General features: G+C 43.1%; 1 protein-coding gene across 1 annotated transcript; it reads left to right on the top strand.

Annotated features, from left to right (window-relative positions):
- The first annotated feature begins 779 nt into the window (after nt 1-779).
- LOC147885853 (paired amphipathic helix protein Sin3-like 3) lies at nt 780-27,762 on the top strand. Its single transcript, XM_087396453.1, has 23 exons — nt 780-1,493; nt 1,688-1,837; nt 1,945-2,119; nt 2,247-2,345; nt 6,020-6,175; nt 6,298-6,619; nt 6,818-6,951; nt 7,106-7,181; nt 7,658-7,687; nt 7,840-8,105; nt 8,685-8,839; nt 8,963-9,090; nt 9,203-9,457; nt 10,152-10,808; nt 10,959-11,038; nt 11,186-11,887; nt 12,013-12,113; nt 12,278-12,416; nt 12,505-12,657; nt 12,768-12,928; nt 25,168-25,279; nt 25,464-25,649; nt 26,891-27,762. Exons 1-22 carry the CDS (start codon nt 1,423-1,425, stop codon nt 25,620-25,622), a joined length of 4,281 nt encoding a protein of 1,426 aa, XP_087252579.1. The 5' UTR covers nt 780-1,422; the 3' UTR covers nt 25,623-25,649; nt 26,891-27,762.
- Nucleotides 27,763-27,779: the final 17 nt, after the last annotated feature.

Below are 27,779 nucleotides of genomic sequence, written 5' to 3' on the forward strand. Positions count from 1 at the left end.
TTCGTGGGCGGTGTACCAACCGCATCTCCAGCTAACAAGTCGGTGACATAAGTACACAACGGTCACCCTGGCATATCTCGAGTGGAGCTCGATATCTCAACAATAGATAGCTAGATAAATAGATTGAGAGAGAGACTCTCCTTTTGGTGGTTGAGGCTCTGGATTGTGTTGTTGTGTGTTAGTGTTTGACACTTTTGATGAGTCGTTTCTGCTCTTGGTTTGTACCTTGATACACTCACTCGTTCACTCTCTCTTTCTCTCTTGGCGGTTGAGGCTTTGGATCGTGTTGTTGCGTGTGTTCGATCCTTGATTGACGTTTGATGAGTCATTTTGACTCCTGGTTTGTTCCTTGATGCAAATTGTGTGTGTGTGTAGTCTCATCTTGACCAACATTTCTACCGCTCTTCTTGAGCAAACTTGTTGGTTACAAGAGTGACTCTTGTTGTTAGGTGTGCCCCAAGATTGACGTCTGATGACACCATGAGGTCATAAATGAAGATCACCAAACATCTTTGACGGAAAAACACACAGCCTCTCTCTCTCTCTCTCTGTGTGTATCTCTCTTGCAGTGTCATAAATGAAGATCACTAAACATCTTTGACGAAAAAAAACAGTCTCTCTCTCTCTCTCTCTCTCTCTGTATCTCTATGTTTAGGTGTCTGTCTCTCTATGTCGATCTTGTATATGGCTTTGTTGATGTCTCCACGATGGACCTATATATATATGTCTAGAGGATCGATGTGTGATGACCGAGTGAGGGCCTTCTCATTGGGACAATTCATCATCTTCTTCTTCTTCTGTTGATATGCAAAGCTTTTTGCAACCATTAAAAAAAATAAAAACAACCACAAACCTCCCCAGCTTCTTCTTCCTCACGATTTTCGAAGCTCCATTAACCATTTCCCTCTGCCTGTTCGACACTTCCCTGCCTTCAAATTCACTTCTTGTCTTCAATCGCGCTTGCCTCCTGTTTCGTTATTGCTTGCCTTTTCATCAATCCCATCCAGCCTTTGTTTTTGCTCGTACCTGATTGTTTTCTGCCCCCTTTTCATTTCTTCTCCGTCGGTCAGTCGGCCTGTTCCTTCTTACGAGTATTTGTCGATCCCCCGACCTCTTGCCGTATAAGTTATCGCTAAAACACGCGAAAGAGCTCTGCAGAAAGGATCGTCTGCTACATCTTTTTAGTGCTAGATTTTCCTGCTACATCTTTTACTGCTAGCTTGGAAAATTCTCTCAGACGGACCTTCGAGATGGCATCTAGATGCTCAATCCGATGATTACAAGAGTCATCCTCAAAACATCAAGACGTGCCCAAAGAAAGCTTTGATCTGCGATTTTTAGCAGGTCAAGGAGAGAAGTAATCGCTGCAAGGTTTGCGCTCTACCTTACTGGGTGTTCCTTCTGAAAATCGTTAGAGACACGATGAAGCGCGCCAGAGAGGAAAGTGCGGCTGGGCCGCAATCGAAACGGCCTGCACCTGCGCGTGGAAAGATGTGAGTGTTCCTTTTATTTTCTTCCGTGCTATCGATGTTTGGATTGTCTCCAAGCTCCCTTTCCATCGTGCTTCTTGCCAGGACATCTCTGTCCCTTGTATTTGACTGCAAGATTTTCAAGGAGGTGCTGGAAGACATTTCTACATTGAAGCTCCTATTCGTCTATTGGTCTGACGCTGAAAGCTGCAACGCAGGTTCGGACTACCAAAATCAAATCGGGGATCTCAGCATCTTACAACAAGTGACGCCCTGAATTACCTTCAAGCAGTGAAAGAAGCGTTCAAGGATGAGAAGGAGAAGTATGACGAGTTTCTTGAAGTCATGAAAGAGTTCAAAGCCCAGAGGTTTGCATCTAATCATCCGTTTCAGCAGCGTGTACTAGTCGATCCTAATGAAAGAAGATATTCTTTCTGATCTTTCAAATTGATGTTACTATGTCTGAACTGTGCAGGATCGATACTGAACTGGTCGTAAATAGAGCGAAGGAATTGTTTAAGGGTCATCGTAACCTCATACTAGGCTTCAATACTTTTCTTCCACCAGGCTTTGAGATTGATCTTGCGCAGGATGAAGAATGTAAAAAGGCAGAGTTTAACCACGCCATAAGTTACGTCAACAAAATCAAGGTGACCTTTTGCCCTTTGTCATTCCGATCTTCCTTTCGTCTTCATAAGCCGATTCTTAGAAGGATGCCTGCGGTTTGATTTTTGTAGTTGTACGCTGCAATAACTCTTTTTTTAAACCTGCTCGCAGACTAGGTTTCAACACGATGAACAAGTTTACAAGGCCTTTTTGGAAATTCTAAATATGTATCGGAACGGAAACAAATCCATCAATGAAGTGTATCAAGAGGTGAGGAAATTGGGTGACCTCTACCTTGTTTTTATCTCTTTCAAAAAGTTGAAATACTGATTATTGCAGAGGAAATTATGACCTTCCATCTCGTGCTTCTTTGTGTGCACGTTACTCATGCCAGAAGCATGGCATTTCCTCGATGGGGAGGGGCACCGATAAATCTTTTATTGTTTTGGGTTCCTAAACCATATTTGGTCTCTGTCTCATGCCAGAAGCATGGCATTTCCTCGATGGGGAGGGGCACCGATAAATCTTTTATTGTTTTGGGTTCCTAAACCATATTTGGTCTCTGTGGATGTAGAAATCTACTACAGTAACTAATTCCTCTTTGTCTCTGTCTCTCTTCCTCTCTCTGTCTCTGTCTCTGACTTCAAAACACACACACATGTGCAGTTAAATGGATATGGATTTGGATATAAAAAATATATATGTATATCTCTGGGCACACATCTGCATATATGTGTGTGTGTGTGTGGAGAGAGAGAGAGAGAGAGAGAGAGAGAGAGGCCTCTGCATGGACACCACTCCTATGTGCTTCCTAAGAGGAAAACATCGGGTGGATCTTAGCTAAGGCAGGCAGTTCCAAAGCATAGCAACCTTGTGCGTCCATAGAACCAACGTGCCAGCGTTATATTTGATGGAAGCATATCTATGCTTTTGTAAACCTATCAGTTTTTTTTTTTGAAATTCCACTTCTTTTTTCCTTTTTTAAATTTTTGCCCCCAGAAAGAGGGTTTATATTATGTTAAAGCTTTTTTACATCAGTAATACTCTGCCCCATCATATACAAAACGGGGAGATAAAAGCTTAGCGCACAAAGACATTGCAGTCACTTGGGAGCAGACTAAATTCCACCTCTTCTTTTCTGATCAGCTTCATTCTAACTTGCGTCGTAGTCAATTTAAGATGGCATCCATCATTTGCACATCGCTTTTCTGATCAGCATCTTCAGCCTTAGCCATATTGGGCTGAAGATGCCATCCATCATTTCCTCTTCATTCGCAACACTTCGATTTGAAGCTGACCATAGTGGATGTCAGCTTCACCAAGAGCCTCAAAAAGTGACATTCCATTAGTAGTATCATTAGTGAAATATGACAAAATGCTGCAAGACAGCCATCTATCCCATGACTTCTGAGTGTCAGTTTGTCCATCCGTAGGATGACAGGCAGAACTTGGGTTGAGTTTGGTTCTCGTTTGGGTGGATTACTCTTCCAGAAGGTGGACTGAGATTTTTGTCTCTCTGTAATAGCAATTTCCTGTGTGGTAGACCATGCAACTTGAAAATATTCACCTTAAACTCCATCAAGTGAGATGTACGTGAATTAGGTACCTTTTGGTGGGATCTCCCAGCCAATTTCCCCATTCCAGGCTTATTGCTGGGCACATACTCAGCCCATTGACCGCTCCTACAGGCCATGTGCTGCCCCCAAATAAGGGTAGCACCATGGCAATCCCAGTTGGATTGCTCAGCCTGCAAGGTCGGGCCCGGTCGATCAAATCCAAGGAGGAACTCTTGCTGCACATGTGGCAGCCTGTGCTGCATCCTCTCTATGTCCCTCCTATCTATTAGCCTAAGTCCCCCGTGTCTCCTCATATGGGGGCTCACAGGTGAGTAGTTGACCCCTATATTCCATCACCTGCTCTCAACGAGCCACTGTGGGCCAACACCCACGCTGTTGAAGAGATGCTCATTGAGATGTTCTCAGGAACATGCCGGAGGTGTCGTCGTCATCAGGGAGCAAATGAGGTTGCCAAACGTGTCCAGCATCATGTCCTTGATTTTCTTGGAACTTATCTGTCACCTCCATTATCAACATCACCATCACCATCACCATCTAGACACAGTCGTGACTCTATCAGCTCCAAGAAGACGAGTGAAGAGTTCCAAATACTTCTATGTTGAGAACTCCCTCTCTGTTTTTTGGAAATCTGTTACCCTACCTAGACAAACAGTGTGACCAATCACGCTTTTGAAGTCATCATCAATGCATAGAGAGAGTGTACCCTGGTCCACCAATTTTCTTACTATCACAGCAAGCCAGGTAGTTCCCTGAAGTACACGTCAAAATGGACACGCATGTGTCTTTGGATATCCATCAGTTTGTCAAGTGTCTTACATTTGAAGTTGGCCTTCTTCATTCTCTTCCTTCTTGGTGACAACAGCCTTGCTCTCAGCATGATCTGAGCAACATGTGTTGTCCTTCACCTTCACAAAAGGATCTGGATCTTCTGACCACTCCTGAGTCGTATGTTGAACATGTTCATAGTCACACGTGGATCAATGAAGCAAGTCTCGTGGATATTGAGTGTAATCACCAAGAACAACTGCTCTCTCTTGAATACCAATTGAGTGCGGTCTGCTTACAAACACACTCTTTCGCCTTGGGCTGGTCCTCCTCTTTCTGATTTGCCTTCCTGTTTCTGCAATCTTGCACAAGATGTCCAGGCTGATCACAGTAGTTCCGGCTTGCCCTTCCCATTGCCCTTCCCGGTGTTGGAAGTGATAAAAACGTTCTCGTCACCCCCTTTGTCCTGCAACTTCAACCTTATGTTTGGAGCACTCCTTAAAGGTGACAACCTTCAACCTTTTACTTGTCAGGGCAATCACCACCCCATTGAAGCTGCATGGAAGCTTGCTTATAAACAACATGGCGAATTGACTGCTATCTACCTGTTGATCAACTGCTGCCATTTGATCTTGAGAATCTTGACCCTGACCAGATGGTCATTGACAGACTCCCCCTCAGCCAGCGCCAGCACATTGTTGGTCTTATATATATCTTTAAGAAAGAACTCTTACCGCCCATGTGGCAGCCTGTGTGATGCCCACATTATAGCCTCATATCTGTCCCTCCTGTATACCAGTCGGACTTCCCCCCTTGTCCCCATCATATGGGGGGGCTCATAGGTGGGGGGTTGACCCGTGTAAGTTGTCCCGTGTAAGTTGTCTCTGATGACCTGGTGTGCCCATTGCTATGATAGGGGTAAGAGAGGATCATCTAGGGAATATTGGCAAGGGGGTAGCCGGTCAATAAGCAGGCCATGTGAGTGAAACCATCTAGTGACTCTCACAGACCGACACCGTTGTTGCCTCTTGGTTGTGAGTTGTATATGGCGAAAGAGCCCTCTATTGAGCTTGGTCAAGATATGTGATGATCTGGAATGAGGCATTGGTGTGGAGAGAGAGAGAGAGAGAGAGAGAGAGAGAGAGAGAGAGTCACATCAGAAGCATCTGGTGGGATTGCATAAAGCATATTCATAGCAGTGCATAAAACCTCTCCAACTTTTTAAAAATCCTATCATCTAATGCTCACATAATGTAATCCGCACAATTGAATCTTGATTACAGTGTTATCCTGACTGTCTTTAGATATAACAGTTTTGTTTATGAAATCCTTGAAATCTTTGATGATTTCTTTCCCTTCGCAGTAGATGACCATTTTCCAGCTTTCTTGGCTTGCTTGACTTGCTCTAGCTCCATTGGTTCCTACTTCAGTTGAGCTTGCGTGATATCATTTGACATCCATACTTTTGTACCTTTCAGTCTCTTGGTGCTGAGAGAGAGAGAGAGAGAGAGAGAGAGAGAGAGAGAGAGAGAGAGAGGTGCATGAAATGAGAAGGCTTACATTGGCATCCTCCACTGCTCATTTACGTTCTTGTGCTTCCAGGTGGCAGCTCTTTTTAGGGATCATTGTGATCTATTGGAGGAATTTTCCCACTTTCTACCAGGTTATAGTGGTGGTGTGCATCCTCTTCCAAAAGTAATGAGAAACTCTGTGCCAGATGATAAGGCTTCTGGATTGGCTGTGGCTAAAAGACTACAGGTTGAAATAATTTTTAAGATGGTGTACGTTCATTTATATGTACTGTGAAGGTTTGACAATCTATGCAGAGATGGTGGTTTGCCCTTTCAATGAACTTGAATGTGCTTGTGGCTGTGTTTCAGAGGGAGAAAATGGCCAGTTTTGTAGAGAAACCTGTGGACGAACAGCAGCATGACCATGCTGATATTGAGGCTGTCGAAAAGCAGCCAAAGAATCAAAAGAAAGAGAAAGGGGAGAAATCTGACAGGGAGCAGAAGGAGAAAGATTCAGAGCAAGAGCGGGGGAATGATCTAGATGCAGAGAAGTGGGGGCCAAACAAAAGCAAGTCAGCTATGAGAGCAGATGAGTTGGTTCCCAAGCAACGCCAGGTTGGGGAAGGAAAAGACACTTTTATGGATGCTTCTCCCCCTAAATCTTCAATGGAGGAAAAGAAAGTCACAGAGGGTACGTGCTAGTTAGCTTTTCTAAAAAATTAACAATTATGTTCTGTTTATTTTGAGATGGTAGGTTATTCACATGGGTAAGCTAAAACTGATCTAAGCGAGACACTGAACTTTGACATTATTTTCTTTGTTTGCAAAGGATAGCTTTGTGCAACTCTTGGTGTCAATATTTTTCCTGTCATTCTATCCTATGTTCCAGGTTTTCAGGAGCAGCATACCTTTTTTGAGAAGGTGAAGGGCAGATTGCAAAATCGTGAAACATATCAAGAATTTCTGAAGTGCTTAAACCTGTACATTGGGGAAATAATCACTCGAGCACAATTACTTAGTCTGGTGAGTTACAATATTTTTATCATTGCTTTTGAAATATGCTCAATGCTCGGCTCCAGCTTGCTTCTAATAATCTCTCTTTTGAAGCTGTTTCAGTATTTACCCCTTTTCCAAACAAGCTACCCTGCAAGGACTAAAAAATAAGTTTGTTTTTCAGATCGCTGCTCTCTTTGGGAAGTTCCCAGATCTTATTGAAGGTTTCAAGGATTTTCTTACTTATTGTGAAAGCAACGGTATGGATAACTATAGGTTGCTTTGCTGGATTCTACTTGTGTCATCTGAACATTCAAGTTTTGACATTTGAGGGATGACTGTAGAGGGGCGGGCGCCTGACCCACTCTGGCCCTTCCCTACCCTCATGTGAATGAAAACTAAAAATTTCACTCATCATTTTTGGTCATTGAGGATCCTGTTGATGACTAAAATATTTCTTTCCTAAAAAATCAAAATCATTGGATCAAGCCCTTGGATTAGCCAAACGATGGGCAAAAGAGGAAGATGATAACAAATTCTTCTTAATCCCTGGCACATAAAGGATATCTGGAAGGCATCATTCAGTCACACACACAACTCACACCACAAATTCTCAACTCAACACCACCATCCCAAGAATAGACATCTCACATAATTGCCCAAATATGGTTCATACTGACTAATTGCCCATTTAAATCTGGATTGACCTTATATACTTTTCTTTGTCATGTTGCAGAGGGATGCCTTGCAAATGTTGTCGGTAAAAGTAAGTCAAGAAGTCCCTCCTTTTACTTTTCAAAATTCATCAGCAAAGGATAACATCTGAGTCAAATGGTCGTTTCAAAGTGAATTACCGTTTTAGAAGCTTCATCGGTATTTGCCTTCTTTATCTCACTTGAAATTGCTAATGTTATCCAGATCTGGCTGACGGCTCACTTTTGAAAGCTGAGGTTTCAAAAGGAGGAGACAAGGAAAGAGGCAGGGGCAGGGATGACATAGAACAGGAACTAGAAAGAGAAAGGGCTAAAGAGAGAGAGAAAGACAAGAGTTTGTTTCATCGTTCCAGGGATCACAAATTTACCTTGCCAACAAGCAGAGAAAAATATATGAGTAAACCAATATCCGAGCTAGATCTTTCAAATTGTGAGCGGTGCACTCCCAGTTATCGACTTCTACCCAAGGATGTAAGTAATTGTAAGACCATTGTATTGTGTGTGTTGGAACAGCAAACCTCATTGTCTGCTGCAACTGGTGTTATGGTCAATAAGGGAGAGTTAAAAATGTTACTGTCTAGAACATGTGAAATTGATGTGAATGGTCGTTATGAAGACGACGGCGTGGTTTAAGCAGTGTAATTTCGTATTGGTGCTATGATTAGGGATGTAGTAGCTTCATACTGCACTTTGCTGGAGTTGAATATTTGGGGCTTTCTTGAAGTATTGTCTGTATGCTTTTGAACATGTTTTATGGGTATGCTATGGTGGCGTCATTGGGCTTTCCTTGTCAAAATGGTGTATAGCTCCTGGTTTCAAGGGTGGAAGTATTTTTTATCTGAAATTTGTGTCCATAAACCTGTGTATGTGCCTAGGGACCTTAATTTACCTTTACAATGAGGTAGATAGGACTGTTTACATCCATTGTGCATGTGGAGGAACTAGTGCTGCGTCCTGAATTGTTGAAGTCAAGTAAACATAAATGGGATGCTAAATTTGAACGTCAACACTCTTTCTGCAGGTTAATCATGCATTTGTATTTGTGTGCAGTACCCAAAACCAACAGTCAGCCATCGCACAGATTTGGGACATGCTGTTTTGAATGATACATGGGTTGCTGTCACATCTGGTAGTGAAGATTATTCTTTCAAGCATATGCGCAAAAACCAGTACGAAGAAAGCTTATTCCGTTGTGAAGATGATAGGTACAGTCATCATTGACCTTTGGAACCAAATAGTATAGAAATGACGTTGGCCCTTCTTTTTGTCAGCATGGTGCTTTCACTCATGTTCTTAAAAAGTTACTGTCTGTACTTGCACAATGTCAGGTTCGAGTTGGATATGCTTCTGCAATCCACTGCTGCTACTGTAAAACGTATGGAAGAATTATTGGATAAGATGCGGGATGCAAAATCCAAGCAAGACCTTCAGATTCGAGTTGAAGAGTATTTCACAGGTATAGCTAATAAGATGGTTCTGCTTGGCATTCAAAGGGATTAGCTGTTGTTTGTGATTATTCTGTTTGAGCAGCCAAGCATGAAACTAAGACATACTTGTTTGAACTCTAGCAATCAACCTTCGCAGAGTTGAGCATATCTATGGAGACCATGGGCTCGACATCATTGAGCTGTTACGCAAGAATGCAGCTGTGGCTTTGCCTGTCATGTTGAGCCGTCTCAAGCAGAAGCAAGATGAGTGGTCAAAATGTCAGGCAGACATGAACAAATTCTGGGCAGAAGTGTATGCCAAAAATTATCATAAGTCTTTGGATCACCGCAGTTTCTACTTTAAGCAACAGGATAAAAAAAACCTAAGCACCAAAGGTATTTGAGTCTTTTTACATTTTACTTGCATAGGTTACTTTTCTGCATTCTCATGAATTGTTATAGGCAATAAAATTTCTCCTTGGTTCTTGAATAATTAAATTTCTCCTTGGTTCTCTTCATCTCCACAGTCTGAGAAAAACTCATTATGAAGAGATGGCATAAATGCTTCTCATGTGTCTGCAATGGGGATATGCATTCATGTGTGAGATATATATATAGGGATGACATTGGTCGGGTGCTGATGAAATGTTGTGGGATGGTTGCTAGAGGAGCTAGTTATTTCTGATCACAATGGAGTTGTCTTTCAAACTGAATTGACTATTAGAAAGCCAAAAGCTGCCCTTCCTCCCTTGTTTCTGTAACTCTTGTCTTTGTTCTTTCACTCATTTTACAAAATTTGATTTGTACTAGCTTTCAAGTTCTAAGTTCATGTTGAGGATGACAATCAGAAATAGAGCCGTGTGGTAGGAAGGCACCAGTTGGTGCAAAAGACTAGATCCAAGGATGACTGGACCTAGAAGTTTGTAGGGAAATCACAACCAAAGGCTGAAAATAATGACATAGTTATTGGACATGGACTGCTGATATGTACGAAAGCTTAGTAAAAGCCTAAGGTTTTCTAACCTTACATTAGGACTTTTAGTATACAATAGTAATCTGACAAGCGGTCTGATTGTTTTCTGTCCGACAGTGCTCTTGGCTGAAATCAAAGAAATCAATGAGAGAAAGAGGAAAGAAGATGATGCTATTCTATCTATTGCAGCTGGAAACAGGCGGCCACTCATCCATGACTTGAAATTTGAATATCCTGAGCCTGGCATAAATAATGATCTGTATCGGATTATCAAGTATTCAGCTGATGAAATGTGCGGTACTGTTGAACAGTCAGATAAAATCATGCGGCTATGGACATCTTTCCTTGAGCCCATTTTTGGCATGCACTCTCGACCTCAGGGTGCAGAGAACTCTGAGAATGTGGTTAATGTCACACATTCTAAAAGAAAAGTAAACAGGCGACGCAATCATAGACGTAAGGGTAGCAGTGGTGCTGTTTGTGGGGATGAGTATGAGAAGCAGTCGGGCTTAGCAGTGAAATCGAAACATATCACTTCTCATGGAGATGATCTTACCACAGCCTCTAGCAAAGCCTGCCTCAAAAGTGAAGCTGGAAGAAGGGACAGGTCTGGTTCAAATCTAGCTGCTTCTACAAACGGAGATACTACCTTGGCAACATCCCTTACTACTGATATGAGGATTGCTAACCTTGGACCTGGTGTGCACAAGCGAAAGTCATCAACAGCAGGGTGCCTTCAACGAGAAAAGGATGAAGTTTTAGGATCACATGCAGGTACTTTAAAGCTGTGTATTGCTTGAAAACATAGTAAGCTTCATAATTTATGGGGAGGGGATACCAAACAGTCTGGTCTTATTCTTTGTGATTATCTCGATCACCTTTTTCTAGGCTTAATGTTAAAGTTGATTTTGTTTTTGTTTTCAGTGAGATCAAGGCCCTGTCATGGGAATTCTGGTAGAGGACATATTTTAAGGACAAAGGAGAGAGATTGCTTTATGGGGGAGGTTGGTTTCTTTATAATCCATTCTTGGAATGGTAACATGAAATTTCACAAGCTCTGCTAATGACCAGTATCCTGTTGCTTACTGTCTTTATGTCGGATATTTCAATGTGAATCTAAAGTTGGACTTCTCCATCATGCTTTACTGCAGGATTTAGAAAGAAGGCTAAGTGTGTCAAGGAGAGAGATCAAAATGCCAGAGTCAAAGATTGTTCCTTCAGCATTGACTTGTTTCAGGGATGAAGTTTCTGAGAATGGGTCTTTAGGAAGGGTGGAAAGGGAAGAGGGTGAACTGTCTCCGTCATTTGAGATGGAGGAAAGACAGGCTTCGGATTATGGCTGTGGAGACAATCTCTCATCTCTGGCTGGCAGAATATCAGCACGACAGAGATCAGAAAATGGTGTTCCTTACCATACTTTTGGTGGTCGGCCAGAAGAGGAAGAAGATGGGGAATGTAACGGTGATGAACATCATGCAGATGCAGATGATGAAGGAGAAGGAGAAAGTGCACAAAAGCTGAGTGATAGTGAGAATGTTTCAGAGGCTGCCGAGGAAGCTTCCGGTTCCGAGTCAGGGGATGGAGAGACTTCACATGAGGATCATGAGGACGAAGATGACGATGACGAGGAACATGAAAGGAAGAATGAGAGTGAAGGTGAGGCTGAAGAAATGGCAGATACTTGTGATGGTGAAGGGGATGAGACTGGTCTGGCATCTTCAAATAGGGCACTAGTGTTGTGCATGCCCCTGGCGGTTCATGGTCCTTCCTTTCTTCCTGATGCTGCTTTGGACAGAGACTCCATAGTGTTTTATGGCAATGATTCCATATATACGTTGTTCAGGCTTCACCAGGTGATCTATGCTCTTTCGGTAAAGCAATACTGAACAGAGTTGCTGTCATTGTGAAAGTTATCACTGGCCTAACTTTAGTGCATTCTTGAGCTAGTCTTGTGAAAAATTATTGCTCATGTCTGCAGGCACTGTACGAACGCATACATTCTGCCAAGGTCAATGCTAAAGCAGCAGAACAAAGGTGGAAATCCACTAAGGAAACTGCTTCTCCTGACCTGTATAAAGAGTGAGTAATCAAGCAGCATAGCTTGTTTTCCGTAAAATCTTCCCCTTTTGCTTATCTTGAAGTTGAGTAATAATTTCTGGATGAGCTCAAGAACATCTATCACAGCTGTTGGATGAATCGTGATTACGGGAAAAAATAAATGTCATTGTTTTGTGGACGTCTAGATTTATGCAAGTTCTGCAGAATTTATTGGATGGATCTGTGGATAATGCAAAGTTTGAGGATGACTGTAGAGCTATTATTGGAACACAGTCATATGTTCTCTTCACTTTGGACAAGCTAATCTTCAGACTTGTCAAGCAGGTGCTCTATTTTGAATTGCTGTTTGAGAGGCTTGTATAGTCAAATAACGATTCCCATGGCCTTAACATGTCCTGTCTATTTCCTGCAGCTTCAAGCAATTGCATCTGATGAGATGGCCAACAAGTTACTTGCTTTACATTCCTATGAGAAGTCTCGTGCTCCTGATGGTCTAATAGATGCAGTATATCATGCAAATGCATGTGTGCTTTTGCACAATGAAAACATGTACAGATTTGAGTATGTAAGTGGCTGTCAAGAAGTAAGAATTATCTTCACTTCTGCATGATAATTGAAGCTGTTTAATAAGCTGGATATGCTAACTATGCTGTGTTTCTATGTATCGATTTTCAGAGATCGGAACCAAGTCAACTTTTTATACAGCTTGTGGAGGATGGCCCTGAGAAATTGGACATTGCTGGCACTGCTATGGAATCTACTTTCTCAAAATATCTGAATGAGTTTCTGCTTGCAGTTCCCAACATTCAAGAACGACATCCCGTTTTCCTGACAAGGTAGGGATGATGATTGACAGTAGGTCAGCATTTTAAAATGTTTCAAGCAACTTCTCCTTTGTCGAAGCAATAGAAACCTGACCTTTTAGTGTAGGTGAGTATATGTGCACTTTTAGTATCCCTTTGATTTTTGAGCAGCGTCTCTAAGAATTGAAGGTATTTTGGGCCTTGCACTGAGGAAGTACCAGTGTCAAGCTTTGGTAGAGTAGAGATGGCCCTCAATAGTCCCATGAAAAGGTAACAGAGTCTTTTATTACAACACCAGTATTGGGCTCACAATACACTGGAGTATTTGTGGCTATTGACCCAGCAGTCAGGCTCACCTTGCAACAGCTCACCGGATTGTCGATTAGCATTATAATTACATTGTTAGAAGGAGACGAGGGGACAAGAGTAGGAAAAAACAACACACACACATACAAGGTTTGTTTTTCTTCTTAAATGTACATTAGTAGTGTATGCATCTAGGATTAGGTTTGCTACACATACCAATCTTCAGAGCACTCTACCCACTCACTAATCTATATTTGAAAATGCACCATTCAAGGCGGCATAAGCGGCAATTGAGCCTGCTTAGCTGCTTTGGTGGAAATGATGTCCTCAGAACTGCCTGAGTCTGCCAGGATAACGACCTTTTGCCCACCAATCTGTCCATAGAGCTGAAACATGTTGGGTAACTGACGAGGCTCCCCCTTCTGCTGAGCTTCAATGTCTTTGATGACCACTGATGTTGTCCTTGTAGGAGTTGAAGCTGTAGGTGAACCACTTGACTTGGCTCCTTCTGCTAGAAGCTTTTGGTAATGCGGGCAATCTTCCTGAATATGGCGCGGCACATGACAATGGAAGCATCGGTTCTCTTTGGCATAGAGTGCTTGTGTCACTGCATCCAAGTACCCGCCATATCCGTCACTGTCCTTTGCCATCTAGCTCTTCTTCTGCTGCCCATTCCCACCATTGCTTGGTGTGGAAATTTGGGACTTCTTATTGTTGACCTGCTTGGATCCTTGACCCTTGTGCATGAGCTCAAAGTTTTGAGCAAGCTCATATGCACACTCATAATCCCGTGGCCTGAAATTTCTGACATACCATTGGATGTCTGTACGCAGCCCACATAGAAATTGCTCAGCTTCTGATTGTCAACTGTACGAACACCTGAGTGATGGAAAGAAGAGGAGAAATTCAGATTCGTCCCCATGTTATCAAATAAAGCTTTCCAGAATAGACTGGTCATTCTGGGATCTCGATCACTAACAATGGACTTAGGCATACCATGATGTTTAAAGATTTGTGCCATGAACAGCTTAGCCATATGATCTGCCTTTATGGTTTTGCGAACCGGAAGGAAATGAGCTTGCTTGCTGAATCTGTCTATGATAGTCCAAATCCCATCATTCCCTGACTTTGATCTCGGCAAATCAAAAATAAAGTCCATTGTAATACTTTCCCATGGTGCCTGAGGCACGGGAAGAGGCATAAGTAGGCCAGGTGCCTTCCGTCTATCGTACTTTATTTTCTGACACGTAAGGCATTCAGTAACAAACTGAAGTATATCTTTCCGCATTCCTGGCCAAAAGAAATACCTCTCTAGTGCTAGAGTTGTTGCTGTAATTCCTCTATGTCCAGCATAGGGAGGTGCATGGCATTCCCCCAAAATCTTTTTCCTCATCTCCTGGGTGATGCATAGGCAATCATCTTTCATTAAATACCCATCTTTCAGGGAATAGTGACTGGTGGATTGCCCCTCTTGCATTTGCTGTAAAATTTCACCAAAATCAGAATCATGAGCATATTGCTCCCTCATGCTTTCCAGGTCTTGATGATAAGCAATAGTTACATTATTGACCTGGGGTCTTCGGGACAAGGCATCTGCCACTCTGTTCCGAATTCTTGGAGTATGGACAATCTGAAAATGATACGTTGACAGCATGTTTGCCCATTTCATATGCTTCTTTGAAAGCTTGGTCTGAGTCAAAAAGTATTTCAGACTTTGGTGATCTGTTTTGACAGTAAAATCTGCACCCAAAAGATAGTGTTTCCATGTATGGATGGCATGAATTACAGCCAATAACTCTTTCTCATAGATTCCTAAATATCTTTCCGCATCGTGAAGTCGCCTGCTTTCATAGGCTACTACATGACCATTCTGATGCAATGCAGCCCCAACACATTCTCCACAAGCATCGCAATCCACATCAAAAGACTGATAAAGATCCGGAACTACCAGAATAGGCTCTGTAGTCAACTTTTCTTTGAGTGTATTGAATGCTTTCTTCTGTGATAATCCCCATGTGAAGGCTGCATTTTTCTTAGTGAGGTCATGTAATGGAGCTGCGATATCAGCAAAATGTCTGATAAACCTTCTGTAGTAAGAACACAAGCCTAAAAAGCTTCGAACTTCATGCACAGTTTTCAGCTCTGGCCATTCCTGAATGGCACGGATCTTCGCTGGATCCATTTGTATCCCATTCTTAGATATTATATGCCCCAGATAGTGGATTTCTTCCAGGAAGAATTCACTTTTCTTGCTGTTGGCATAGAGCTGATGATTTCTCAGCTCTTGAAACACTATAGCAAGATGTTCTCTGTGGTCTTCCTCTGTCTTAGAAAAAACTAAGATATCATCAAAGAAAGTACCCGTAAAATGCCTGTACTTCCGGAAGATGCGATCCATCATTCTATTGAATGTGGCTGGAGCATTTGTCAACCCAAAAGGCATCACTAAGTATTCATACAACCCGAATGTAGTGCGGAATGCTGTCTTGTGTACATCCTGAGGTTGTATCCTCACTTGGTGATAGCCACTCTTTAAGTCTATCCTGCTGAAAACTGAAGCTCCATTTAGTTGATCCAGGACATCATCAATATGCGGAATAGGGAATCTATTCTTGATGGTCATTTTGTTCAGTGCGCGATAATCGACGCACATATGGAATGAACCATCTTTCTTCTGTACTAACAGTATAGGGGAACAAAAAGGAGACGAGCTGGGCTGAATCAACCCTTTAGACAGCAAGTCCTGTACCTGAGCCATAATCTCCTCTCTCTGAGTCGCACTGACCCTATAAGGGGGTCTGTTTGGTGGCTCACTACCAGGCATTAATTCTATCTGATGATCTTCTGGTCTCTCTGGGGGTAATTCCCCTGGCAAAACATCAGAAAAGAAATCTTTAAAGTTTACAAGAAACTGGAACTTAATTTTGTCTGCATCATTCATTTCAGCATGCATATCATTCTCTTTTTCTTTTACAAAAACCATGTACGCAGAAATTGCAGACTTTATTGCTTTACTGCATGAAACATCAGATACAATGGGGATAGTGTCCCCTTTATTCCTGGCAATTAAACGCTGATTTTTCCCCCTATGCACAAACTCCAGCACTCTTTCAGGAAGGGTCAACTTCACTGCCTTGCGGTGAAACCAAGGCATTCCCAAAACTACATCATAATGTTTCAGTGGAGAAGTCTTCCTGATCCACATAACTCTGAACATGTAGACGGAGCTTCCCCATCAAGGGAGTAACTGGCACAGGATTCCCACAAAACATTTGATCGGCATCCAAAGCCCTGCCTAACTCTTCCGTCTTTATTCCCAGCCTCAGGGCTAGATCCTCTGATATGAAATTATCAGTAGCCCCTGGATCAAATAAAATTAGCGCTTGCTAGTCTCTAACTTTGCCCCATGATAGCAGTAATTCTCGTTCTTCTGGGTTCAAAGCATGACCCAGTATATCAGGAATTCCCCGTGCCATTGGCTTTTGCGGTCCTCGTGGCTTCTCTGCCTCTTTTCCCTTCGATGTTGAAGGCTTTTCTGGGCACTGGGCAGCCACATGCCCCTCTTTACCGCACCTGAAGCATTTCCCATCTCTACGGAATTCCGCTATCTGTTCAGGGGTGAATAGAGATTTGCCCTTATAAGTCTTTGAAAACTGAGTACCCCTCGGCTTCTGAGGCTGAAACCCTTTCTTTTCAGCCTTGGGGTACTCTTTCTTTTCTGATTTTGTAAAATCAGTTTTCTTTTTATCAGCACGTCCTGCATGCAAGGATGGCACTGTAGATGGATCTTGTAGCGGCACAAGACTCGCTACTGAAGCTGAATGCATAAGATCTTGAATATTCTTTGCCCCCAAAGCATTCACTACTGCCTGAATTCTTGGAGTGAGACCTGCTCTGTACTTCCTCATTTGGGTGCCTTTGGAGATCTTTTTGAACGGTACAACCTGCAAATAAGCATCCCAGAACTTTTGGTTGTACCCATCCACTGTATCTCCTGCATCCATGTGCAAGCTGTCCCAATCTTGTAGAACATGGTCTCTAAACTGTTTAGGCATGAACTGTTGGTAGAAGGCTTTCTTGAAGCCCTTCCACTTCCTTGGGGCTGACCCATCTGTGGTCAGTGCACTCCACCATGCACTAGCCGTTGCTGTTAAGTGTAGACTGACCATTCTTAACTTGGAGGATTCTGAAAATTTCTCTGTACCGAATGCAGCATCAAATTGTCTGATAAACTGCAATGCTTTGTCTGTATGACCATATTGTCCATTGTAGGTCATAAACTTGACAGATTTTCCTCCCTCTTTAAATTCCCTGGTCGCTTTGGAAGACTTTCTCTTCCCAGACTTCTCGTGTTTCCTTCTTTTCCTGGATGGTTTATCTGATAAGGAAGAAGAAGACACAGAAGTCGAACTCGAGGTAGACGGTGATGGACTAGGAGATCGGTGATGATGCCTCGATCTCTTTTTACTATGGGACCGTCTCTTATGAGATCTATGAGATCTCTCTCTCTCAGACTGTACACGAGAGTGTGCCTCTGGCATTGGCATGTCATATACTGGATTAGGCATAGCTTCTGCTGGAAACAAATACTGAGCCCTAGGATCCCTTTTGAGATTTTCCAGCTCTTGTATACGAGTGCGTACCATCTGTTCAAATTCTTGTTGAGTTTGCGGCACATTTCTCTGTCCTGGGTGTACATCCCTATCTTGTGAATCCCACTGGATGGGTGATTGACCCATATTCTGAGATCTGCAGATTTCTCACACAGTACGGGTAACTGATGCACTCTGCTTTTGCTTTTTCAACAGAAAAAGTACCTCAACAAGAGGTGTTTTGCATTTACAATCTATGCCAGTACTGGCTGTCAATTCAAGGCATATACCCACACAGTTGCCAAAGCATCAACAATTATATTGCCCTTTTCTGGCTGCTGCAGATGGCTTCAAAAGGCATCTGTTTCCCCTTCTTTTTTCTGCTCAAAAGCATGCATACTCTTTTTCTGCAAATCTCTGATTCCTCTGTTTTTCTGCTGTTTTCTGACAGTAAAAGTCTGACAAGCAGGTGAAAAATTGCTAGCAGAAACAGTCTCTGCAACTGTTCTTTAAAAAAAAAATAAAATAAAAATAAAAATAAAAAGAACAGTAACCAGATAGAGTAACTGGCTAGTTACTCTAACCAGACTGACTGGTTCTGGTCTGGTTAGTTTGCAACTGGGCCAACTGGACTGGTCACAGTCTGGTTGCAGTGACCAGACTGGTCTGGTTGGGTCAACTAACTGGACCTCTAACCAGTCCACTAACCAAGGTTAGGTTGGATAAACCCAGGGTCTGCCACCTCAGCCACCTGTCTAGCTGGCACTCCAGGTCAACTACCACATGTCCTGCCACGTCATCTATTGGACTGGTTGCCACGTCATCTGACACGTGTCAGTGTATCTGTGCATAGAGCCACGCCCGCTGCACCTTGGTGACCGTCGATCTGAGCCTTCACGAAGATTTGTTGAAGGTCTTCGTCAATTTCTCTGTCAGACAACAGAATAGCACACCGTGCGTTGTCTTCATAAGGTCTTCAAGGATCTCCACGAATTCCTTTGGGCATACCATCCTGCGACCTCCCTGATACTCCTTCGCCAATTAGGAGGCCAAGAATCACCAGAATCGCTCCCATCGGCGCCTACTCTCCGTCAGGGGCATCACGCAGCCGTCTGCTCATTAATTCGTGGTCATGGAACCTTTTACATCGCCTGATAATCTATACTTGCAACTTGACGCATAGCATCGGAAGCTCCAGGCGATGGACAAAATCTTCTGCTCACGACGAGACCTCCGAATAGAATCCCGTGACTAGTTCTTGCGTCGATTGCTTGTACTACTGAAACCAGATTCGCTCAGGCTTTCCAGTTCTCGTCCAGCTTTTTTGTTTGCTGACGCTTAATCACCGCACTTTGCCTTCGCCAACAAGCTATGCGTCGTTGTCGTAATGGTCCTTGTCAAATTTGGTGACTACCTCCTTTGCTCAGGTATACTTGCGCCTGCACGTCACGCTTACCCCGTACTATACAAGGTCACGATGGGTCTATGCTTTCTTTCTCTCCTTGTCTCTTGGATCGTCACAGTTTAAGGAAACTGTGAAGCCATGCTCTGATACCAATAAAACCAGACTGACTGGTGAGTGAAAAACAGCTATGGCTTCACTACAACGACGGAATTTTTACCCTCCAAAAGCTCTCCCTCACTCCCTCTCTCTGAAGATACACTAGGGCCCAGGACAAATTGTCGGGCTGGACCCCCCCGAAGGTCTTTATTCATTCAAGAAAATCTGTTACAGAAGTTCAGCGTAGAGCTGTCTCGTAAACTCTCTCTCTTCAAAACGTGAAAAATCCCTTCTTTTACAAGAGCTTCAAGCTCCATTCAAATTGGCAACATGCCACTTGTCTAAAATCTAGACTAAATCCTATTACAAGCCACTAAGGGCCATTATGGAGTCTTCAAAGCTCTCGGTCACACGAACCGCTTCCTAGATGCTTGTCAGGCTCCCATTTCGCTTAGGAAAAATAATCCTTCCTAGTACCTGCAACAATTAATTAAAGCGCACCACCATGGTACCCATTAATTGTTAGCGCTTTGCATGCAAATAACACACTGTGGACTAATCCTAGTCACGGTGGGCGTCCCCACTGAACACGTGCACATCTAAACAAATATATATATACAAATAAATATATATATTTTCTCTGGTTGACTGGAGTCAACACTCTTGATTATAATTAAAGAGCTTTGACCAAAGGTCAAGGCACCTTAATTATAGCCAAGTCTCTCCAACCGAAGTTGGCACATCTTGGTTAAGCGGGGTTAACCCTCTTGGCACATGCCAAGTCTTGTTGACCGAAGTCAACACTCTCTGACCGCAGTCAGGTTTACTTGACTGGAGTCAAGTATCTTTGACCGTAGTCAATCCTTTGACCATTAAAATAACTCTTTGACCATAATTAACACATATAAAACTCTTTAATTATGATCAAATAAATGGTCAGCTATACTTTGACTTAGGATATTTACATGGTGGTGACATCTAGCCCCCTCTCCCCTTCTTTCCATCGATCCCTTCTCTCCTTCGATGCCATCCACCTCTCTTCTTAGTTTTATTCCCTCTTCACTCCGACATGGTGACCTTGTCCGAGATGGCAGAGAGCAAGGCAAAAATTCCAGCTTTTCCCACGTTCCCCAACGACCGTCAATTTCATGGACTCAATTATGGAGTTTGGCGGGTCATGATGGAGTCTGTGTGAAAGTCCTATGATCTGGCAGACTCCATTTTGGTGGGAGTTGCTAGGCTTGATCCCCTTGCGTCCAACGTTGGCATCCTAGAGCAGAAGGAGGCCGAGACCATGTCTCAGCTCTGGGACCATGTCAATGCAAGGGTAAGGTTGTTTATCTTTCTTAACAGTACTCTGTTGGGTGTAGGAAGCAATGAAAGCTCAAAAATGGAAGCAAGAAGAAGAAAAACGAGATGCTGTAATAGATTGCTGCAAAACTGAAGTGTGGAGGCTCAAGGGAGAGCCAACATAACAAAACCCTAGGGCTAACTGTCCTAACTGGACTATGTGTCCTAATTGACCTAGATGGTACATAAACTAACTGTACCAATAGTCCTAATTGACTATAACTAGGCCTACAAGGCACATACTACGGTACATCTATGGATAGCCCATGAGATGGCGTACAAACCCCCCTCCATGGTATGGGCTGAAGTATTCTGGACATGGCTCAAGATACCTAAATATCTAGTGTCATGGTTGCACATCTTCGTCCCATAGGGATATAGCAACCTATGACAGGACAGAGTACAACAGATCAAGTTACAAAAGGACTAAGTTTAAAGCTTGTGATTGACTATCATGAGATTGAAACTGCACTATGTTGTGTTTTTAGGGGATGAGTTTGGGAATGTTCCTGGATTCAACTAGGTATAAGTTTAAAGCTTGCCGAAAAGCCTCAAACTTAGGTCGAGGTGGAGCCTTCGTAAAAAGATTTGCCAAGTTGTCTTCAGTGGGAACATAAGACAACTCAATATGACCTATTGATAATCGCTCTTTGACATAGTGATAGTGAACCTCAATGTGCTTTGTACGAGCATGGAAACTGGATTCTGTGCAACAGCCAAAGCACTCTGACTATCAGTGAAGATGACGGTAGAAGCAGTCTGACATGCACAAAGATAAAAGCTGCTCTGTACTCAGCTTCACAGCTAGAAATAGCAACTGTACTCTGCTTCTTGTTGAACCAAGAAACACATGAAGTACCAAGCATAAAACAGTTGCCACTATGTGACACACGAGTGTCAGAACAACCAGCCCAATCACTATCCATGCATGACAAGTGAAGTATCAGCCCCATAAAGAAGGCCTAAATGCGGAGTGCCTTTGAGATATCTGAAAACACGCTTCACGGCATGCCAATGGTGCATAGATGGGCTGTGCATATGACTGCTCAACTGTGACACAACATACTGTAGATCAGGTCTCGTATGGCATAGGTAAATCGAACAACCTCGTGAAAACCAGTCTCTAATGGTGTGGATACTGGCTTGCAATCCTCAAACTGAAAACACTGCAAAATCTGTCCAATGTACTTGGATTGTGACATCAAAATGCCCCCCTCATTGCTAGAAAATTGGATGCCGAGATAGTAGTGCAGAAGACCAAGATCAGACATAGCAAACGTCTGTTGCAAATCAAGTTTAAAATCTGCAATTTGCTGAGCATGTGTCCTAGTCACAAGCATGTCATCTACATAAAGGACTAAAATCAGCAAATCTGTCCCACGCTTGCGGATGTAAAGGGTAGCCTCTGTAGGGCTGTTCTGAAAGCCAAGTGTGAGCAAATGAGTATGAATTCTCGAATACCAAGCCCGAGTGCAAAGAGGAGTGCGAATCCCATACTCGCTTTATCGAGAGAGAGATCAAAGCAAGTGAGAAATGCCCGTACGAGAGCAGCTGTTCGGAAAGAGCATGCTAATTTTGTTGCTTATGCTTTGGTTGCTATAGCATGCAGTGAAGAGCCCTTATGTCATCAAGATGCCTTTCAGAATGATTGTTGGATGAAGGCGATGCAAGCTGAATTGGATTCTATCCATCAGAATAACACTTGGGAGTTATGTGATTTGCCTCATGGCAAGAATGCCATTGGAAATAAGTGGGTTTAGAAAATCAAACGGAAAGCTGATGGTTCAATGGACCGCAAGTTGCTAAGGGCTATGCTTAGCAGCATGGCATTGACTTTGAGGAGACTTTTGCTCCCACTTCCAGGATCACTACTATTCGCATTGTTAGTGCCTTTGCTCGGCAGATACATCAGCTTGATATTAAGACAGCTTTCCTTCATGGTCATTTGCAGGAAGAGGTCTGGACTATAATCAAACATAGTCATGCTTGCCATGATGAGCGTGGATCCATGGCCCAATCTCCAACATAGAAGTGGTCTAGACGTTGCAAGAGACCATCATGTTGGTGCTGGCTAAAGAAATAAAGAAGGCTGCTTGAAATGCAAGAGAAATGTGGCTAACTCCAAGGATCCTTGTCTCAAATGCTCGTGGATTCATGGCCCAATCTCCAACATAGAAGTGGTCTAAACGTTGCAAATGATGATCATGTTTGTGCTGGTTAGAGAAGTAAAGAGGTTGTTGGAGGCTCCTCCAACATACCACAAGTTCATTGAGGCGAAGAGTCGTGAGCTGCAGCCCAATTTGTCCGCACCACTTTGGTTTGCTACACTTTGGGGATCGGGTTTAGAGGAAGAGTAGCGAGTTTGTAGCACAAGAAGCATGAACACATGCAACCTATTATATAACCCCATGCTACTAGTACCGAAATGCCAAACTCAAGCTTCCTGAGTGATGTATCATTTGGTAATGTAGCTAGTGACACTGCGAGGTTATAACTACCAACTACCCTGATCAATTCTTTCTATGTGGCCAAGGATTAGGAGAGTGGCCTCTAGGGTATGGGGATAAGTTGGTGGACAATCCATGTAGTTGTCGGGACTTCCACCAAAAGTCTAACGGGAGTTGGTGGTGGGGTAAGGAGACTCTTCCGCATCAAGGAGGCAAGGAAGAAAAAGGAGAATTTGAAATGTCCAAGTACTCTATGATAATCCAAGGAATCAGAATGTATAAGCAATGCATGTGATTTGAATTGTCCAAGTTCTCTTTGGTAATCCGAGGAATCAGAATGTAGAAGTAGTGCATGTGATGCTTGGTCTCCACGTTGCTCACCTTCCATGGTGCCAAGGTATTCGCAAAGCAAGTGCAAACTAGGATACACTGGACTACTCTAGAGTAAGGGTAGAGGAGTCTCTATCAAGGTGAGTTGGACATGTAAAGTCCTTGCTCATAGATGTTGATGTTCGGGATGTGGTCACCTTGGAGTCCAAGGTTTGCTTGAATTAGTCTTGAAGTTCTTGAAAGGGTTCAAGGCTGACAACGAGCTCTACTATTTCACTATTTAGGATCTCTTGAATACTTGTTGCTTGCCCTTAAGGAAAATAAAGTCTCTAGTGGCAATGGTAGTCGAGGAAGGTGCCATAAGAGCCCCTCCAGCCAAACCAAAAGGTTATTGGACAAAAACCCCTCTTGAGAGGTGAACAATTTGGTGGAGGGTGAGTAGGGAATGTGTCATGAGCATCCACACACCTGTGGCCATGCTAGCTAGTGCCAGCGCAGGCAGCCAAGTCAACGACCACGTAGACATCCGTATAGCCATTCAGGCAGCCCTATGCAATCAGCAATCAGCACACAGTCAACAGGCAGTCAGTGCCATGTCATCGCAGGTCAAAAAGCACGGGGTTGACTTTTTATCAAAAGTTAACGCGCTGACTTTTATCAAAAGGCAATGCGTTGACTTTTTGGTCAACGTGGACTTTTTGCACGACCAAGTCGATGGTCGGCGTTGACCAGCCGACCAAGTCAACGGTCTGCGTTGACCAAGTCGGCCAGGCTGACCTATCAGCCTATAAAAGGGCAGCCTTTGGTCCTCATTCTTCATCCACTCCTCAGGCCTTCAAGCCTTCAGAGCAGCAAAGTCAGGCCTCCCCGCAGCAGACCAGCAGGGTAGCCTCAGCCTCTTCAGGGATCTAGTGAGGATTCACCTCCTCTAGGTAGTCTAGTCTTCTAGTTTTGCAGTGAGGGTTTCAGCCCCTCCATACAGTTGTATTCAGCCCTTTGGGCATTCATTATTCAGTTGTATCTATTTCCTCTTCGGAGGTCCACTATATTCTCTCCCTCTGATTCTCTCACTCACATCCACAGCTCACTGTGTATTGAGTGCATCATCTTGCAGTTGCAGTTAGTATTGGGCAGGAGAGAGTGAGGATAGTCTATCTCCCGCCATAGAATGCCCCAAGGATGACAAATCGGCCAAGGGGGTTAGGGAAAGAGTGAGCCATTGAGAGCTAGGGACAAAGTAAAAATGTTAGGTGAGGGAGCAAAGCAAGCCAACGAGGGGTGTGTAAAGGAAGGGAACTAGGAGGCGTGCTGTAAGCAGGCCAGGAGGAGTGTTATCAAATGACTATGCCTCCTTCCTTTCACATCCAAGACAGCACTGTCTAAAAGTCATTTCCTGCCATATTACATATTGAACAATTACACTGCCTGTTTGCATGCTGCATGAACATTCAGATCTGCAGGTATTCTTGAGCAATCTTTCTCTGACCATTCAGCTTGAAAGTACCTCTAAAGGTACTTTTAGCTTCCCACCTTGATATCACTATGAAGTATAGTGTATATACCAACATGGCTCTGCATAGCTTCGCTTACGCTGCATGATTATAGTGCGTATGCGTCCCACACATGTCTATGATGTGCAACAGCATAGCTACATACTTCTATGCGTTTACTGATGTAGATTTGGATTTCACTGGGTTTCCATGATTTTTGCCACTGATGTAGATGTTTGTATAATGTATTAAACAGAAACAAGCCTTGTTATGCCAAAGAAGATGAGCATACGGCAATGGTAAAGGCTTTGAAGGATGTGCATGTTGACAATGGCTTGGAGTACAAGATATCGTGCCGCACATTGAAGGTTTTGTGACCATAATTTCTCTTGATGTATAAAAGTATTTACTTCTAGTGGGGGGTTGCAGAGGGGGCACATTATTAGTCAACTGAATGGGGAATGAATTCTTTCACGTTTGATGCCTCACGAATGTTTCACACTTAATGCTGACTTCAGTGCTCATTGTACATTCTATTTGGTGCTTGCATAGGTCTCGTATGTGCTGGACACAGAAGACTTCCTCCACCGAAGGAAGAGGAAAAGAGGGCTCCCTGATGATGCCTATCCTTCTGGTAATCTCATTCACAGAAGGATCCTGAGGTTTCACGAATGGGTTGATAGTCACTCGTATTGGAACTTGGACTGCTAGTGTCAAAGTATATCAATGTTACCACTGGTACGTGGCATACCCATTTTCTTACCTGCTAAGGTTTCTACTTTCTGAGCTTTCTGGTTTCCCGTTATGTTGAGAAAGTTGACTGTTCGAATTTTTAAGATATCGAATTTTCGAATAAAATCTTTGCAATGAAATGGCTGGTTATTGACTGTTGCGGTCTATCTTTAACCAAAATTTTGATTGGCTCCATGGGTTCAGTAGTTGAGATTGGGCAAGATATGTTGATGACAGAGGTTCTAAGTCCAATGTGTTTCTCTGAGCTCAATACAAAGCTGCAAGGGATCTTGCTATCCTCCGGTTGAAGGCAGCCTGTGTGGGATATGTGGGTGAGGAAGTTCGTTATCATTTTGGTGTCACACAGGAAGTGGAAGCCCCATCTACATAGTTACATTGCCATTATGAAGGATCCCATCTGTCATGCTTGCCATGCCGACCTTATGTGATGCCCATAGAGGATAAAGTGGTGGATGTCTTCACAAAAGGCCTTGCAGGGACCTTTTCAGAAAGCGCTTGGGCATGAAAGAATTTTGAGAAAACCAAAACCAGGGGCGTATGACATTTTTGTCTAACTTGAGCCCCGTCCCTTTGCTTCCCCGTCTTTCTGCCTTTTTACCCTCCTTCCTGCTGCTTGTGCCCCCCTTCGATTCTGCATACTTGGAGGTTTTTAAGCTTCAGGAGATACATCATTTCTTATATGCCCAGCACCGATGCGTGCCTATGGAAGTTTCAGTATGACTGACTTTGCACTCTGTTTTTTTCCAACTCATCCTTCGTTGTTGCTTAGAATGATATGTAGCAAGGACGCCATGGCTTGTGTGCATCAGGCACCTAGAGAAGTCTATGATTTGTAGCTTTGTCAATAAAGTTGAAGACTTCATATTACCTCAGGCCTCACAAAATAAAATATAAAGCCATATGCATTGGATGTTCTGCAGTCCTTTTAATGGCCAAACTTAACACTTTGCCAACTCCAGCATTTAGAACCAGCAAAAGGGTTGTAGTAGTGGGATGTGGTGTAATATGCTATAGCGTTTTGTTTTCAGTCTAAACACTGCGCAGTATGTTTTAGTCTTTTTGTTTTCAATCTGATGGTCTAACTTCATGCTCTGCTAACTACAACACTTGCACTGTTAGATTATTTTAATGGTGACTTAGTGCGCTGTCAAATCTTTCTGCTCCAATCTGCATATATTCTGATGATAGTCTTAAATATTGATTTATGCTTTTATTGTTCTCAACAGGGAGGAACATACACAAGTTTACTGCAAGTGATACCGGTGCAGTAAGCTTTTTGATCCCATTATTTTGTAACATATATTGAAGAGTTTACATGGGATCCCGAGATGATAAAAGTAGCTCCTGTTGGAGCGAATAGGAGTTACTGATCAGGCCAAAAGAAGAAATCTTTCAAGAGGAATTTGCTTGGCCACTTTCGGCTATCCCATTCTTTCGTAGGCTCCTACAGGCAGATTTGTTAAAAAACAAGCCTGTCCCTTTTTCAATGTTGAATGCCTAATATGGTACTTCTCAGTGGCTCAAGGAACGCCTCTTAGTATCGACTGGAATACATCTTTTGAGGCTTTGCTGGAAACCGGGAATGGGCTACCTTGTAAAGAAAAAGTCACGGAGGTGGGGTTCAAAAATTTAGCCTGTTGATTAATTTTATGGCATCTACAGATTAGATTTCTGGCTCAGGTTAATCTGGATCTCTCATGACTCTCAGCTCATTCTGAATGTGTGGGTGACTTTTTTTGGGGGGCAAAATCTTCAGTGCGTGACTTTTGTCACAGTTTAATCGCTCCTAATGATTTCCCTGAAATTTTGTCGGGGCTATCGTTGCATATAAGATGTAAGTTAACTATCTATGTTTACTATGGGCATAGTTTTTTCCTTGGTTGCCAAAATTAGACTTATGTCCAAGAAACGAGGTAAGGCAGATTTGCTGGATTTTGGAAGGGCGTCGAAATGCTACTTAAATAAAATGGTGGCAAGGGCTCTTCCTCGTTCTGACAGATCCTTTTTTGACAGGCCTAATTGGCTCTCATGCAAATTGTATATCATTGGGCATACATTCCACCAGCAGATTTCTGTAATCGATTTCCCTTAAGATTTCCATCCCTACCTCTGTCT

The sequence above is a fragment of the Dipteris shenzhenensis genome, chromosome 25, assembly GCF_047967505.1.
Source record: "Dipteris shenzhenensis isolate YYH24624 ecotype China chromosome 25, Dip_SZ_1.0, whole genome shotgun sequence".
Classification (NCBI taxonomy): Eukaryota; Viridiplantae; Streptophyta; class Polypodiopsida; order Gleicheniales; family Dipteridaceae; genus Dipteris; species Dipteris shenzhenensis.

Coding starts and splice junctions, on each gene's coding strand:
- LOC147885853 (XM_087396453.1), top strand. CDS start 1,423: ATGAAGCGCGCCAGAGAGGAAAGTGCGGCTGGGCCGCAATCGAAACGG. Junction 7,182..7,657: donor TACTTATTGTGAAAGCAACG/GTATGGATAACT, acceptor GTCATGTTGCAG/AGGGATGCCTTGCAAATGTT. Junction 11,039..11,185: donor GAGATTGCTTTATGGGGGAG/GTTGGTTTCTTT, acceptor GCTTTACTGCAG/GATTTAGAAAGAAGGCTAAG.